The sequence below is a fragment of the Dendroctonus ponderosae genome, unplaced genomic scaffold (assembly GCF_020466585.1).
Source record: "Dendroctonus ponderosae isolate FM_Combo_2020 unplaced genomic scaffold, Dpon_F_20191213v2 Dpon_F_20191213_10, whole genome shotgun sequence".
NCBI classification, from domain to species: domain Eukaryota; kingdom Metazoa; phylum Arthropoda; class Insecta; order Coleoptera; family Curculionidae; genus Dendroctonus; species Dendroctonus ponderosae.
This window is the reverse complement of record NW_026017111.1, coordinates 1,461,019-1,475,781: the sequence shown is the minus strand read 5'-3', so window position 1 is coordinate 1,475,781 and position 14,763 is coordinate 1,461,019. Positions and strand designations below refer to the sequence as shown.

General features: G+C 43.0%; 6 protein-coding genes across 7 annotated transcripts in view; 4 read left to right on the top strand and 2 right to left on the bottom strand.

The window, feature by feature from the left end:
* Positions 1 to 422: 422 nt before the first annotated feature.
* LOC125502729 (receptor-type tyrosine-protein phosphatase mu-like) lies at positions 423 to 1,232 on the top strand (the record flags this gene model as incomplete). The annotated part of the gene is given in 3 exon segments (XM_048661872.1): positions 423 to 610; positions 665 to 800; positions 854 to 1,232. Coding segments are annotated over 3 exon segments (417 nt in total), but the record flags the coding sequence as incomplete, so codon positions are not given.
* Positions 1,233 to 1,376: 144 nt separating this feature from the next.
* On the top strand, positions 1,377 to 4,940 carry LOC109542706. Its single transcript, XM_019912042.2, has 5 exons — positions 1,377 to 1,557; positions 3,182 to 3,435; positions 3,493 to 3,609; positions 3,667 to 4,228; positions 4,322 to 4,940. Exons 1-5 carry the CDS (start codon positions 1,531 to 1,533, stop codon positions 4,535 to 4,537), a joined length of 1,176 nt encoding a protein of 391 aa, XP_019767601.2. The 5' UTR covers positions 1,377 to 1,530; the 3' UTR covers positions 4,538 to 4,940.
* Positions 4,941 to 5,368: 428 nt separating this feature from the next.
* On the bottom strand, positions 5,369 to 7,189 carry LOC109542708 (protein will die slowly). The gene is made up of 3 exons (XM_019912044.2): positions 6,714 to 7,189; positions 6,027 to 6,655; positions 5,369 to 5,952 (listed from the first exon to the last, which is right to left on the bottom strand). Exons 1-3 carry the CDS (start codon positions 6,964 to 6,966, stop codon positions 5,842 to 5,844), a joined length of 993 nt encoding a protein of 330 aa, XP_019767603.1. The 5' UTR covers positions 6,967 to 7,189; the 3' UTR covers positions 5,369 to 5,841.
* Positions 7,190 to 8,737: 1,548 nt separating this feature from the next.
* On the bottom strand, positions 8,738 to 10,438 carry LOC109542707 (eukaryotic translation initiation factor 2 subunit 1). Its single transcript, XM_019912043.2, has 7 exons — positions 10,276 to 10,438; positions 9,936 to 10,188; positions 9,602 to 9,824; positions 9,316 to 9,548; positions 9,147 to 9,262; positions 8,975 to 9,091; positions 8,738 to 8,919 (listed from the first exon to the last, which is right to left on the bottom strand). The coding sequence occupies exons 2-7, from the start codon at positions 10,180 to 10,182 to the stop codon at positions 8,851 to 8,853; spliced, it is 1,005 nt and encodes a 334-aa protein (XP_019767602.1). The 5' UTR covers positions 10,183 to 10,188; positions 10,276 to 10,438; the 3' UTR covers positions 8,738 to 8,850.
* Positions 10,439 to 10,667: 229 nt separating this feature from the next.
* LOC125502730 (40S ribosomal protein S20-like) lies at positions 10,668 to 11,340 on the top strand. Its single transcript, XM_048661873.1, has 2 exons — positions 10,668 to 10,813; positions 10,878 to 11,340. Exons 1-2 carry the CDS (start codon positions 10,811 to 10,813, stop codon positions 11,235 to 11,237), a joined length of 363 nt encoding a protein of 120 aa, XP_048517830.1. The 5' UTR covers positions 10,668 to 10,810; the 3' UTR covers positions 11,238 to 11,340.
* A 1,350-nt stretch (positions 11,341 to 12,690) lies between these two features.
* LOC109542725 (homeobox protein koza) overlaps positions 12,691 to 14,763 on the top strand; it is a 7,723-nt gene continuing 5,650 nt past the window's right edge. For both annotated transcript variants that reach the window (XM_048662256.1, XM_048662255.1), the window contains exon 1: positions 12,691 to 13,102. In XM_048662256.1, coding sequence (XP_048518213.1) covers positions 12,883 to 13,102 — 220 coding nt within the window. In that variant the 5' untranslated portion in view covers positions 12,691 to 12,882. The remainder of the gene's footprint in view (positions 13,103 to 14,763) is intronic.

The window sequence follows — 14,763 nt, the reverse complement described above, 5'->3', positions numbered from 1 at the left end:
ATGAGCAAAAACGGGACGGAAAACATGGAATTTTGGCATAATCTTGCACCTAAGTGTCTGATATTCAAATTTCGCTTTCTGGGTCAAAACTACTTGAATTTCCTCACTCACGTTGTTGCGACTGAATCGACTTTTCAATTCTCTATCCAACGATGCCAAAATGAATTCTGTGACTCGAATGGTTCTTGAGAAACTGAGAAAAAAAAGCACGCAAATGTAAAACTTCTTGAATTCAAGCATTTTTTGAGAAAACTGCCAACATTTACCCATCCATGGTTCACTTTCTAAAAAGACCATATATTTCTGCCTAGAATGACGTACAAATGAGCGTTCTTGAGCATTGTCCAAATGAGCAAAAACGGGACGGGAAACATGAAATTTTGGCATAACCTCCGAGGAAATTGAAGGAAAACTTCTTTCAGGTCATTTCGCTCACTGAACTGATGGCTGGAGTGAAGGCGCCCCCTAAGAACGTGCAGCTGTTCCAGCTGATGTGCTGGCCAATGGGGCACAAGGTGCCCACCTCCACCAACTCCCTGGTAGAGCTGATGAATATGGTGGAGAAGTGGAGGCAGCGCACTGAGTATGGGCCCGTTTGCATCGTCTCCCCGTAAGTGCTGCGAACTGATCACTTTTGCCATGTCAATCTTCCTGCATTTTCTAGAGACGGGAGGAGTAGATGCGGTATTTACTGTTCGGCGAATGCCTGCATAGAGCAGGTGATCCAGCATGGAGAAGTGGACATTTTCCAGGCGGTGCGGACAGTTCGCAGGCACCGGCCCCAATTGATCGAGAACATTGTGAGTCCGTATCATTCACTAACTAAACAGTCAACTTGAGTGTGATTTCCTAGACCGAGTATAAGTACTGTTACGACGTTGTTCTGCACTACGTGCTGCACTATCTCCAGAAGGACCTGGAGGAGATCAAGGGAACCAAGAAATAACAGTATTTCGCGTCCATTCTTGTAGCGCTTCTAAGGGCTGGTTGGATGCCCGATTTCTTATGAGCCTGGGCCTTAATATTAAATATGGAACTGAATCCATCGCAACAATATGTCCAGTCCACTTCGAGGCCAAACCGATCTGTGAATTTCTAGCTGTTAACGAGAGAACAAATCACCTATTTTGTGCTAATAATAACCGAGACTACAAAACGTATATTTTTGTTAATTCGTTGCTCTTTTTATGTATATTTCTGTAAACGTTATCGAATAAAATTGTTTCGAAAAATCAACCGCTTCTTTAGCGCGTCGCTACGTTAGCTAGCAGAAGAGGAGTCGGTAAACCGGTACCCTACTTAACCAATCCCTCCTTCTGCCTCCTCTATTTTTTGGTGTACGGGGGGCAGTCAAATAAAGTCATGTACGCGACCAGATCAAGCTATGCGGATCCCGTTAGCCTAGAATGTATACGGCGGAATACGCGACAATTGGACATCAGTTTCTTCATAGACCTTCCGGACAGAGCGCCATTCCGTTTTAGTTGTCGTGATTTTGTATTCGTTATCGTTCAGTGCGCGATTTTAGCCATGCCTGTGAAATGGATATCTTTGGCGGTAAGTCACCAAGACAAGATGGTAAGCAACGCTTACCATCTGGTCCGAATTAATATCGGTGTTGTCGCTCTAAAGTCTCGCAGTCTTAAAAGGCTTTCGATGTTTCCGTGCCAATCTGGGTCGACAAATTGTCGCACTTCCTGCTTCCGTTTTCCTTCTGCGAGCTTCGACTAAGGCGCTGCCAAGTCACAGATTAGCATACTGACCAATATGACTTTCCTGAATTCGTTGCCGTTAGGTAATCAAGCGGGCACGGTCTAGTTAACGAAAATACACAAAAACGCCATCCTTGTATCAACTGGAACAAGCAGTGGTTGCGCGGCGTTTAAATCCAATTTCCGTAAATATTGTATAACTTCTGGTTGCGATAGTGGATATGCTAATTTACATCCATATCGGTCGATTTTTGCTGCCACTGAAAGTTGGGTTTTCTAGCAAAGCCCCTCAGCATCGCTGCCCACGCGGATGAACCAAAAGAACTGTTACAAAAATTAATTATCGATTATATTCGCGCATTTACCGTTACATATGTGGGAAATTAGCAAGCTTTAATATAAACAGTTCCAAATAACTTGAATTTACATATTTCTGTTGCCGCTTTCAGTTTTTGGAGCGGAAGAGTGGATATTTTGGCACGTGCACTTTGCGCTTTAATACATAAAATCTAGTAGTTTTTTGATTTTTTTTTTAGTTTTCACCCCTTCACAACTTTCTTAAAAACTGAAAATCATGTTCACTCGAAGCGCACCTTTAAATTTCGGTCAATACAATCTACCCTAAATTGGTTTGGGCAAATTAGCCCAATAAACTTACCCTCAAATCTGTCTGCGCGTAAACTGCCCAGTGCAGTCCCATGAGAGTGTCCAATAACTCACACTCAACTTCAAACACTAAACTACACGCAGTTTCGACCAAATTTGACGCAAACGGCCAATTTAGCTAATTTATTGCATCATGAATAGAATAAAATAAAATTTTAAGTCTAAACTATGAAGAACTACTTGACAGTTGCAAAAGTAAAAGTCAGGGGTCAATGAAACTTCCTGTCACTCTGCAATGTTAGCCAACCTAAGACACTTTTCCCAGGAAAACAGCGATTTTTCCTTATTAATAGCTGCTACATTGCCTATCAGTGCCAAGTGAGCTTTTCATATTATACCTTTGTTATATTAAACGTATTCGTCTGTCAGATTTTGGCAAAAAATTATCCCATTAGTGGGAGCTCACACGCCTAAAAACACTGCCGCCACATCTACAAGCATAAAATGGAAATCCCTAGATTTAGTTAACATCCGACAGGCGTTGCTAGGCAACGCGTCAATAACGCGTAGTAAACACGAGAGTTTCTCAAGGGCAAAAGCGGAAGTTTTCCCAATCGCGAGTTCGGGAAACTCTAGCGGGCAAATGCCCCCATAAGTGGCCGATTGGCTAACAGAATTAGCATAAAGCACTGGCATCGACCTCTAAGACATGGCCAAGGTCGGCGGATCTGGGTCAGCGATGGAAATCCGAGCGGATGAGTCGATTTTCAGGTGCGTGCGAGCACTTCTGGGTCAAAACAATAATTCGAAGGCCCGCTGAGCCCGCATTCCGATGCTTTTCACTACTTGGTGTCTGCTTGCAGCTGCTCTGCGCCTGGCTGAGAGGCGCCCAGGGGGCGGATGAGCCCCCGGAAGGGTACTACGCGTTTGTGGAGTCGCCCAATGCGGAGCCGCCGCGAGTGCGCCCGCCGCCCTATTCCTTCACGCCTGTGGACTGTCCGGAGGACGCAAGCAGGTCGCCCCAGGGTTCAGTTTTCAATTTGTGCGGCGACCTGAACAAGGGCACCATCCCCAGGAACCCCATGAGGCAGAATGTGCTGGGCTCGCCCTATCCTTTGTAAGCCCATTGGGAGGGTCTTTGATACAAACCGACTGTTTTTTGTTGGTTTTGTAGTGAGCTGATCCGCAACATGACATTGAAGTACCTTAGTCGCACGCTGCCGATACTGAAGGCGGACGAAACGTTGCCCAAAGTCGCCCAATTGCAGGAGGACGCGGTCGCCCAAAATTCGTAAGTGAGTCTACAGTGAATATTCGACAATATTGCGACATTGAGCGCCCCCTTTAGCATCGGCCCTTATGAAATAAACGACCGGAGCGACAGGGAGAAGCGGGCGGCAGCTGCCGCTCCCAACCAAACGGTCCCGAGCTCTACGCAACCCACGGAGCGCCAGTCCCGCAAGTTCTGCGACCAGGGCGGCATTTTTTGCACCCTCTACAACGTAATCAACGGCGAATCCACGCAGACGCCTTCGAGTTCGTCTGCGCAGCACCTGCCGATCGAGCGTCGCGACGAAGGCGTCGCCCAGCGCTACGAAGGCCCACCGACGCCTTGTCCAGCCAAAGTGGAGTACGCGACGCCCGTTTTCGCCAAAAATTATCAAGGCACGTGGCGCTACGTGGTCCAGATTCCCTATGAGGGCTACTTTACTCAGACGGTCGAGGTGACCAGATGCCTGCAGTCCAGGTGCCATTATCTAGATGGGGGCTGTTTGGCTTCGCCCCGATGGTCCAGCCTGTTGGTTGCGGAGATTTACTATCCGGATACGGTGCTGAGTGGCAGTGAAGCCACCAATCCGCAACGGAACCCGGTTACTGGGGCGCAGCCTCCTCCAGTGCAGGACTTTCAGGTGAGTTAGATCACAGATTCACATCCGAATGAGGGTGAAGCGTGGTCGCACTGCAAGCTATTTTCATAATATAATAATTGAAATAAATTGCAGAATTACCAGCAATACCTGCAGAAGAGGGCGGGCGTTCAACCGGAAGGAAGCGCAACTGTGCGGCCGCATCATTGTGACGGCATTGACGCCCTCGGCTGTTTCCAAGTGCGCCTTTACTACGACTGGTTCCTCATTCCCGGCTCCTGCAAGTGTTGGCGCCCGGACTACTTCAACAAGTACGTGCGCAGGAAATCGCCCAACACCAGCGACTTGTAAATAGGCGCGGGGGCAAGACTGATTTTGCAATTTTTTCCTCAAACTGGGGCATTTTGACTTGGGGAAACCGGACGCGGATGCGTCCTGCGAATGTCTAGGTTCGGTTTCCTGCAAGTTGAACCCGATGGGAACCGCAAGGGTGCACCAAAACAGTCTAAACTTCCCGACAAAATAGACGTTACATGGACAAATTTCTGTTTGAAGCGTTTTTTGGTGCAATTGTTTTTCGGCTAGAGCGACCAAATCGCTGTAAACAATCGGAATTTATCCACGTCCAAAGTTAGGGCGAATTTGACTGTGTAACGTTCATGTTGTTGAGCAGTTTAGTTTGGTAGATTTAAGAGGGCCGAAATTGCAATTTGTACGCTCGGGTTAGAAGGACAGATAAATGTTTTTATTTAAAGTCTCTTTTGTTGGGAGACCGACCGTTTTGAGCTGTACCAAGGTTGTACTCACCATGCAGGATTCTGCGAAAGTGCCTTTTTCCAATTAAGTTCCAGCAGAAATCCCTACCTTCCTAAAAACAGACAAAAAGGTGAATGCGAAAAATAATCTTGTGCTCAAAGGTACTTATGTTGCACTTTGCCATTCGCATACAAAACCACGTTTGAGGCCCGGACATAAACATGAAATTCAGCCTGTTTAATCCTGCAGTATTCATATGGTTCAATGAAAAAATGCGTAGTTTAAGAGTGTTTAACAGGGCTGAGAATTATAATGCTTACCTAGTTTATGCTGAACACATCCAGGCTTTGGAATAAACACCTCGTTATTAAGCGTTATTGCGCCGGATTGTGTTCTGAAGAGGCACCGCAGGAGTCAAAGTCGAACTAAATGAGGCAAATGTTCGACTTTATTGGACCAGTTACAATACCATTCAATGCTATTGAAAAATTAAAAGTTTGCCGATCAAAATAAAGCCCGAGTGGCGGTCATGTAGCATACATATCTGCAATACAAAAATACTTATTTCCTACTAGTACGCAATTACTCAAGAGCGTAAATTGCCGAAACTTAGACCTAATGAAATACGGATATTTTGTCAGTAACACTATGCGCAAAGTGGCATTTCGCTCACTTTCGCAACATGTAAATAACGATAATGGAAGATATAAACGGAAACTAAAACGATTGCTAAAAAGTTGTAAAAAATAGAAATGTTGCTCCATTGCAGCCTATGAAAAACTGTCCCAAGCACTAGAACAACACTCACCAAATACTCGAAGAGTTTGTAAAATTACCACAAAAACGAAAACTGGCTACACCACAAACAAGATTTCCAGACAAAAAACTTTTGTTGCGATTTACGTGTCGCTTTTCCACAGCTTAATTGTCTTGTCGTTCTCCAAAGCTGCAGATGCGATGATATTTTCAGTTGGATGGCAGGTGGTGCACAGAACCACATCCGTATGGCCCTAAACATGAGGGAGAAAAACGAAAATTACTTTCCTTGCCTTTGGGGCTTCGCCGGCTTGCTGCTGCGTCTTACCGATAGCTTCTGGACAATCTCCTTAGTCTGCAGGTTCCAGATGTAGACCATATTGTCCTCCGACCCACTCACTATCCACTTGCCGCCAGTCACAGAAAAGTTTGCGAAAATGCAATACTTTTCGTTCTTGTGGCCCGTGTAGGTCTTCAGACACTTGGCCTTTGCGTAGTCCCACAGTTTCAGAGTGTTGTCCAACGTCGAGGCCAAAATGTACTTTCCATTGGGCGAAAACTTGACAAATGAAACTGGGGGATTGTCGTTATCAATTAGAGTCTTCAGACATTGGCCGGACGCCGTATCCCATATTCTGCAAAGGCCATCGTAGCTGCTGCTGACCACTAGGGAGCCATCTCGATTGAAATGGACCGCACTCACTGGGTCTGAATGGGCCGGCAACGTTTTCAGACACTTGCCAGTGCGGACGTCCCAGATCCGCACTGACTCGTCAAAGGAGCCCGACACGATCAGGTTCGATTGTGGGTTGAAGTTGCACGAGAACACATAGTTGCTGTGGCCCTTCAACGTTTTCAGGCACTTGCCGGAGGCAAGTTCCCAGATTTTTAACGTTTTATCGTCACTAGCCGAGACTAGAAGGCGACTATCGCTTGACCAGGCCACATCACTTATACCTGCAGTCGAGGGTGGAAAATCAACGCCAAATCTAGTACTACATGCACAAGGACTTACCCAACTTGTGGCCGCTGATAGTTTTTTCGAACTTGCCGTCGTACGAGCCCCAAATTTTCACCAGCTTGTCTGCAGAGGAACTGGCCAGCCACTCGCCATTCGGGCTGAATTTCACTGAAGACACGGCTTTGGTGTGGCCGGCCAATGTGAATTTCAGGTTGTAGTTGGGCTTCAAGCTGGCACTGGACTTGGAGCCTTCGCCGGAGCCCTGCCCTGCACTTTGGGACATGTTGCCGCCCGACGAGTTTAGCATCACGTTCGATGAATCTCTAACTGGCAACTGCGGGCACAATGCGAGCTCACCAACTGATTTGTCAATGCCGGTTCGAAAAACACACAATTACTTCTGGGAGAATTGTTGTGGGAAATAAACGCAAACATGCCACAAGCCTACGCGCAAAAAAACTCTAATGAGGTTTGTCTAATACTCTTCTTCTTTTCTATTTTACAAGCGTCTAGGTATGCGGCACTTCTTGTCAATTCTATCGATCGCGGCGATTCGAACCTAGCGGCTTGTTATTATTTAAGACGATTTAAGGTTAGGTGATTTTTTCCCGGCATTTTGTTGTAACCCTAAACTCTTTCGATTTTATTAATATAGTGTTGGACTTTGACTGTTAACTTAATTAATATTGATAAAACTATTGGACTTATAAAGTTTGATTTAGAACAACTTAACGATGTGTTTTTTAACGTTACTCTATATATTATGCACACCAAATGGGGCGTTTTAATCATAAAAATGTATTATTGAGCAAATAGATAGTTGGCTTAAGTTATTTTCCTATGTACAACGTGCAAATTTAATTAAAACAGATTATCAACGATTTTTTTATTTTAAAGAAACAGAAAAAATAAAATTACTATTGTAAGAGTCAAGAAATATTAAGCAAAAGAATTGCTGGTATCTTCTGTTTCCATTTACTTTTTGTTTAACTTGTCACACTAAGCAACACATGAAAATAATTGCCTTTTTACACTATTCCAACAAAAGTGGAATACCAACAACGCAGTTCGACTTTTTAGTAGGTAGTACTATGTGAATTAATTTCATTATATCAGGCATATAAAATATTAGGATTTGTAATCAGAAATTTTAAATATTTTAACAATAATACATTTTTAGTATTTAATGTCAAGTTTTACTGATATAATAAATCTATGGAATGTATTTACTAATTTGAAAACTATCCATATAAATGTATCCATGTATGTAAGGATATTCAATACACTGTCAAATATACAATAAACCAAACTTTTTAGGAGATTTATTTAATGGTTTAAGTTGCTTACTTAAATACTACGAATGCAAAATCTAATACCTATTTAAGTTGATCAGAATAAATCATTTGTAAATTGTTATAAATTAAGAAATACTCATAATTATCACTGTCTTTCTTTGTGCTAATGTAAAGGCAATGCTATTATTTTTGTTCCAACAAATTCAAACAATCCCTCTTAAAAAATTAAAAATTACTAGTCTTTTACCTAATGCAAAAATTTACCTATGCATTTCTGTACGATACTATTTGTTTGTCATTTTTATCTAGAGCTTATATAAGGTTCGGAATGCACGAGAATAAAAAAAAATGATTGGCGGACTCGCGGTTGTTTATCTCGACAAATTATAAATAATTATCATCAAACAATAAACAAAACCACCTAACCTTAAATCGTCTTAACTCATTTGTAGAACTGGTCATCGATAACAACAAACCGGTAGGCTTATTTGATTGGTTCGAATCGTCGCAATCGATAGAAGTGACAGGACGTGCCGTCTACCTAGACGCTTGCCCACACTACGCGAGAGAGAATTCCAAATAGAGATAGAGAGAGCAATATAAAAGCAGGAGAATATAATAAAACAAATATTTATTGCTTTCACTATGAAAATATGAATAAATATGAGAAGCTGCGTTAATATATTATATACTTACCACTCAAAATACTAATCAATTGTGCCAATCTTTGCTTGGAGCACGTGCGGATTGTACATAGATGTCTCGTTTAACCCAAACGCATCAATATAGTCATACTTTATTACTTTGTGGTAGAAAATGGGCTTAATGAGCATTCAAAAAATCGAAAAGTAGTCAAAAATCAAATATTTAGTTAAGAAGATCTAGGCGAAGACCGTCTAGTCCTCTTCGTCGGTGTTGCCTCCGTCCTCACCGTTCTCTTGGCCCTCTTCGCCTTCGCTGTAGACCTGCAACATACGTCAATACAGTTCGGGGAACCGAACAGCAAACTTTGGACCCTACCTGGCCTTCTTCGTCTTCCTCATCATCGTCGTCGCCAGCGACTTCGGTGTTTTCTAGTTCGGCTCTTTCCATCTGCTTGGCTAAGTCGGCTTCGTCAGTAGCCGTCACCACTTTCGGCTGCAAACGATCAAGTCAATTGAGCCACCCACATACAGCCAACTAAGAAACTTACAGCCATTTGAATGTCGAAAACTCCTCCTAGTTCTGCAATGGTTTTCTTGATCACTTCAATGGCTTCGTTTAACACTTTCAGACCGTCTTGCTTCTCTGGAGTGGCAGTTGTCATAACTGAATGGAAATTTTCTTAGTAGATGTTCCATTGGCTGCTTCAAGCCACTTACCGTACAGAGGTGGGGCAATTAAGTTAATCTTAATCGGCAGCTCCTCTGTGGATAAAGCCAGGCCTGACTTCAGGGCAGCTTTGACTGCATCGATTCCTTCGTAGCCGTAGCAGGCGCATTCAATATCTGCTCGGATTTTCACCGGTTGAGACGTGAGCTTACGCTTAATGTTGCTGAGCAGCACTTCTTTCGTTCGGTCATCCAAGTCGCATTCGGCCAGTATGCTCGGGTCGCTGTAAACAATCGTTTAGAAATCAATTGGTTGATAATTGTGGCCCGGTCTTACAGCACAGCCTGTTTGAAAAACTCATAAGCCGAGGCCTTGTTCTTCTTGTACTTCTCCTCAAAGTGCCAGGCAGTTTTTTGATACAACTCCTCCAGCTGCTCATCAGACTCATATCGCAGCAACTCAGCCACGTGTCTGAGGATTGAGTTCACCGCTTTCGCTTTTGCGAAACGTTCGGTGCATTTCTCTACATCTTCAGCGCTGACTCGTCGTTTGGATAGATCTAGTTAAAATACGAAAACTTTTATAACTCAAACGCAATAGTTAATAACGTTCTCAATTAAGTCTCGTTGAATTTCTGGGGCGGTAGTGCTTTGCTAGTTCAACAACTTACCAATATATCCCTTCTCCTTGTCCACCCTGATGACTACCACAGGCTCCGTCTTACCCACCCTGATCAGCTTGTTAATGGACCTGATACGTCTTCGGGACAGCTCAGACAGCAAAATCATCCCCTCTGTGTTGTTGTATTCGAGCAGGTGAACGTAGGCGCCCATTTCAGCAATGGCCCTTACATTTACCATGACTACATCCTCCACTTCGGGGTATATTTCCTTGTAAAAGCGACAGGACAGTGGCATTTTCACCTAAAATATGTTCGATTGAGGTTAGGTTGCCCATCAGCCAACTGAGAGCCCCGATTAATTCGGCCGTGGCCCCAAATACGGTCATACCTGTGATTAGTTTTTCAGTCAGTTAACAATTCAGCTTGTTAGGCGAAAATCCAGCCTAAGATAGGAGATTGGCTCATGCAAATACACTAGGCAAAGCGGTGAAGAAAACTAATTACCGGCCGTCAAACTTGCTGTCAGGAGACACGTAAATTTAACATGCGCAAAGTAGTGATGGACCGGATCGAATTAAATCGATAGTCTTCAGCAAAGGTGCCCAATTAGCTTTACATGGCGACTTTTCGTATTTGCCGTCCTCTAGTGGGATAAATGGGGGAGAAGGCATGTATTCCTCACAAGAGTTTTGTGCATGATGCAATAAATAGTGAATGCGGATCATGACCCATCACTAAATTAAAGTGGGCGCCATCAGTGTTGCCACCCAAATCCAGTCGATTGGGTGGCAGCCTGGCAAAAACGCGAGCAAAAGTTAACCTCTAACTTGACAACGTGTAACACGTTCCTTCAACCTTTGTCGCGAGAGCATCAGAATAGTTTCTGGTTCAGCGCTGATTACTTACCTCGACCAGAAAACACAATGGTAAGTCTTGTTAAAGTAGTGAACAGTACGATGGTTGAGTCGAAATGAACGTGGACTTGTTTAGGCCACCAAGGAAGTCAACCCCGAAAAGCCCGGACAGGAGACGGCCCCCATTCACCGCATCAGGATCACTCTGACGTCGCGCAATGTGAAATCGTTGGAGAAGGTTTGCTCCGATCTGATCGATGCTGCAAAGAAGCAGAAACTGCGTGTCAAGGGGCCGGTGCGAATGCCCAACAAAATCCTTCGCATCACCACCCGAAAGACGCCATGTGGTGAGGGCTCGAAGACTTGGGACCGCTTCCAAATGAGGATCCATAAGCGCGTGATCGATCTGCATTCGTCCTCTGAAATCGTTAAGCAAATCACGTCGATCAACCTGGAACCGGGAGTCGAAGTTGAAGTTACGATTGCCGATGCGTAAGATGAACAGCAAACTACAGCTTGCTGTTCATTTAGTACTCGGTGGCAAAAATACTTGGGCTCAGTGTTAAAGGGTTAAAGGAATAAATATTTTTTCTGAGTAAGTACCTACTTCTATTTCTTCTCGGCTATCTGAGCCAGAGGCAAGGGCGGATCCAGGGGGGGTCATAACCTCTCCCCATTCAATTCTCTATCCAACGATGCCAAAACGAATTCTCTGGCTCGAGTGGTTCTTGAGAAACTTCGAAAAAAGCAGCGTCATGTTCAAGTGGATTTTGCAACTCAAAAAAAACCACGCAAATCTAAAACTTCTTGAATTCAAGCATTTTTTGAGAAAACTGCTAACATTTCCCCATCCATGGTTCACTTTCTAAAAAGGCCATTTATTTCTGTCTAGAATGATGTACAAATGAGCGTTCTTGTTCATTTTGCCTCCGAGATATGAGCAAAAACGGGACGGAAAACATGAAATTTTGGCATAATCTTGCACCTAAGTGTCTGATATTCAAATTTTGCTTTCTGGGCCAAAACCATTCGAATTTCTTCACTCACGTTGTTACGACTGAATCGACTTTTCAATTCTCTATCCAACGATGCCGAAACGAATTCTGTGGCTCGAATGGTTCTTGAGAAACTTCTAAAAAAGCAGCGTCATGTTCAAGTGGATTTTGCAACTCAAAAAAACCACGCAAATCTAAAACTTCTTGAATTCAAGCATTTTTTGAGAAAACTGCCAATATTTCCTTATCGATGGTTTACTTTCTAAAAAGGCCATTTATTTCTCCCTAGAATGACGTACAAATGAGCGTTCTTGCTCATTTTGCCTCCGAGATATGAGCAAAAACGGGACGGAAAACATGAAATTTCGCAATAATCTTACGCCACCCTTGCACAAAACGACGATAATTTTTCTGATTTCATAGACAACAGAATACTGTATTTTTTCTACATAACCCCCCCCCCTGAATTTAAAGCTGGATCCGCCCCTGGCCAGCGAGATTGCTCACTTATTCGTGGCATCCTGTATATACCTATTCCGTTTTAACGTCGTTTCCCCTTCAAAAAATGCTCGAAAACAAACTAAGCTTCCTTAATACTAAGGAAAAATTGCGCATTTTCAAATATTTTTCCGCGTCTGAAGCTTCTCTTTGAATACTTCGTGCGTGAAGCCAAAGGGAGCGCAGCATTAAAGCAAATTAGACGAAAATCGCATAGGTTTAACGGTGACAGAGAAACGGAGAAGATAAAAATTTGTATAAAGCGATTGGAAAATGAGAAAACCCAAGATATTTTCATGGAAAACTGATTTAAAAAGCGCTATTTCAAAGTTTTGCGTCTTAATTCGTCGATTTGCACTTTTATTCGTCCCGTTCTTGCCCATGAGTCGCGTAATCTCGCGCGCCAATGGCCACTTCTTTTGTCCAACCAACCGCAGCTGGTCCCGCCCACCGCTCTGCCATGATTGGATCCTAATCATCCTTCACTCCCCGCCCCTAAGACCCAATTGGTCGGACCCGACCAACCTCCAAATTAGTTTCCGTTGCCTGTTTACAGAATTGACTCATTAGTTTGCCAGATTGTTGTGATCTGTGCACCGCATATACCGAGCGAACCCCAAAATCGGCTTCAAATTGAACGAAAAAACGATGTCGGTTCACATGACTGAGAATGGCAAAAGTTCGTCAATCAAGTCCACGAACTTCTTAATCGAGTCGCTTCTTTCTACGGACAGTGCGAATAGTGCCAAATGTGTGAACACTAGTTCGGAATCGGTTGGTTTTGCTGGTTTTTCTGCGATCGCGCCAGTCGAAAGGGACGAAAGTGTCGAGTGTTCGGCGTCCATATGTGACAAAAACAACTTATACGGTAAGTATTTTAATCGCGTCACAGAAACAAAAACATGTATTTATTCATGCATTGTGCATACTATTCTCCTGACTGTATTTCAACTCAATTCAAAAGAAATTCCTGGGTTCCAGTCAATTTTATTGTTTACCATTTAAAATGTCACAAAAACGTTTCGGTGTTTTTCTCCACCATCATCAGTTTGTATGTATGGTTGTTTCTAGAAGAAACATTTTAAATGGTAAACAATAAAATTGACTGGAACCCAGGAATTTCTTTTGAATTTTATTCATGCAGCAAACGATCGGTATCTATATTATAGCATTTTTAAATTCTACCCGAAATTCGAAATTTATTTCGTGTAAACCATCCTACCTATACCTAAGTCTAACCGTTTTTAAAATATTTAAAATTTCATGTAAAAAATGACGGTTTTCCCTCTGAACCGAGCTGAGTATTTTTTGTGCTTTTGCCAGTAGATTATCCTCTAAAAATGATGAATTATGCACCGACGGAAAAAATTGAACGTTTTTTCGCGTTTAAGCCGCAGGAAAAATCAGGATCTGGTGCGATTTGAATCAAAATTCCTCAATTCTGAGACTCAAGTATCCACTATACCCTGTGAAACTTTCAAGTTTCCACTGCCCCCCGATTAGAAGCTACGGCTTTTTAAGGAGCGCCTTTTTGCAAGGAAGCGTTCATTTTTAAATTGCAGTTCAAAGAGCAGAAACAAATCGGGATCTGGGGCGATTTTGATGAAAATCCCCCTGTTCTTAGACCCGAGTGTCTTCTGTACCCTGGGAAACTTCCAGGTTTCTACTTAGCCCAGATTAGTAGCTGCGAATTGTTTAAGAAGGGCGCGTCGATGCGAGAAAATATTCAAGTTTACAACCCCGTTTAAACAGTGGGAAAAATCACGATGTAGTGCGATTTTAATGAAAATTCCTCAACTTGCAGATTGAAGTGTCTATTATGTCCTGCAAGATTTAAGGTTGTTGCTTCGGCCAGATTAGAGCTACGAATATTTTAAAGAGAGCCCGTTTTGCCACAAAACGTTCATTTTTAGAATCGCGCTTAAACAGCAGGAGAAAATCAGGACAGTAAAATATCAAAAATCGCGCTTCGATTGGATGAAAAAACTAAAACCCGACCACACGATTGCACTAAACCATGCATTTTTTTTAAGTTGTAGACCAATTTGAAGCTTGATCGGTCGATTAAACGTTGAACAAATGTACCTGTAATGCCTTGTATCCCCGTATGCCAGTGCTGAAAAGCTATTAAATTGAGAAAACGAAGAAAAAAAAGTCGAAATCACTTTGAAAAAGCCAACAGATTCGAAATGAAAAGCGGGCAACTGCGACTGCCGGTAATTAGAGAGCGTTTAGTGTCACTTTGTCTTCTAAAATACTTCCTGTCAATTAGGCGTTGATGTATGGCTGGAGAAACATGTATATGCATAGCCTGAGCCAAAAATAAAACTAATGAGATCGTACAAAATGCAGACACAAACGCGGTTTTCTAACATGCTTTTTTTCCGTCCGCAATCGTCCAGACTCAAAATTTCAGCATCGTTTGATCACCATTGATAATTTCAGCTTTGATTCGCTAATTTTTCGGCGTTTTTTTGCAATCGACAATGCAGTTCTCCAAAAGTTATTTTAGCAATTTTTTCACTAGGA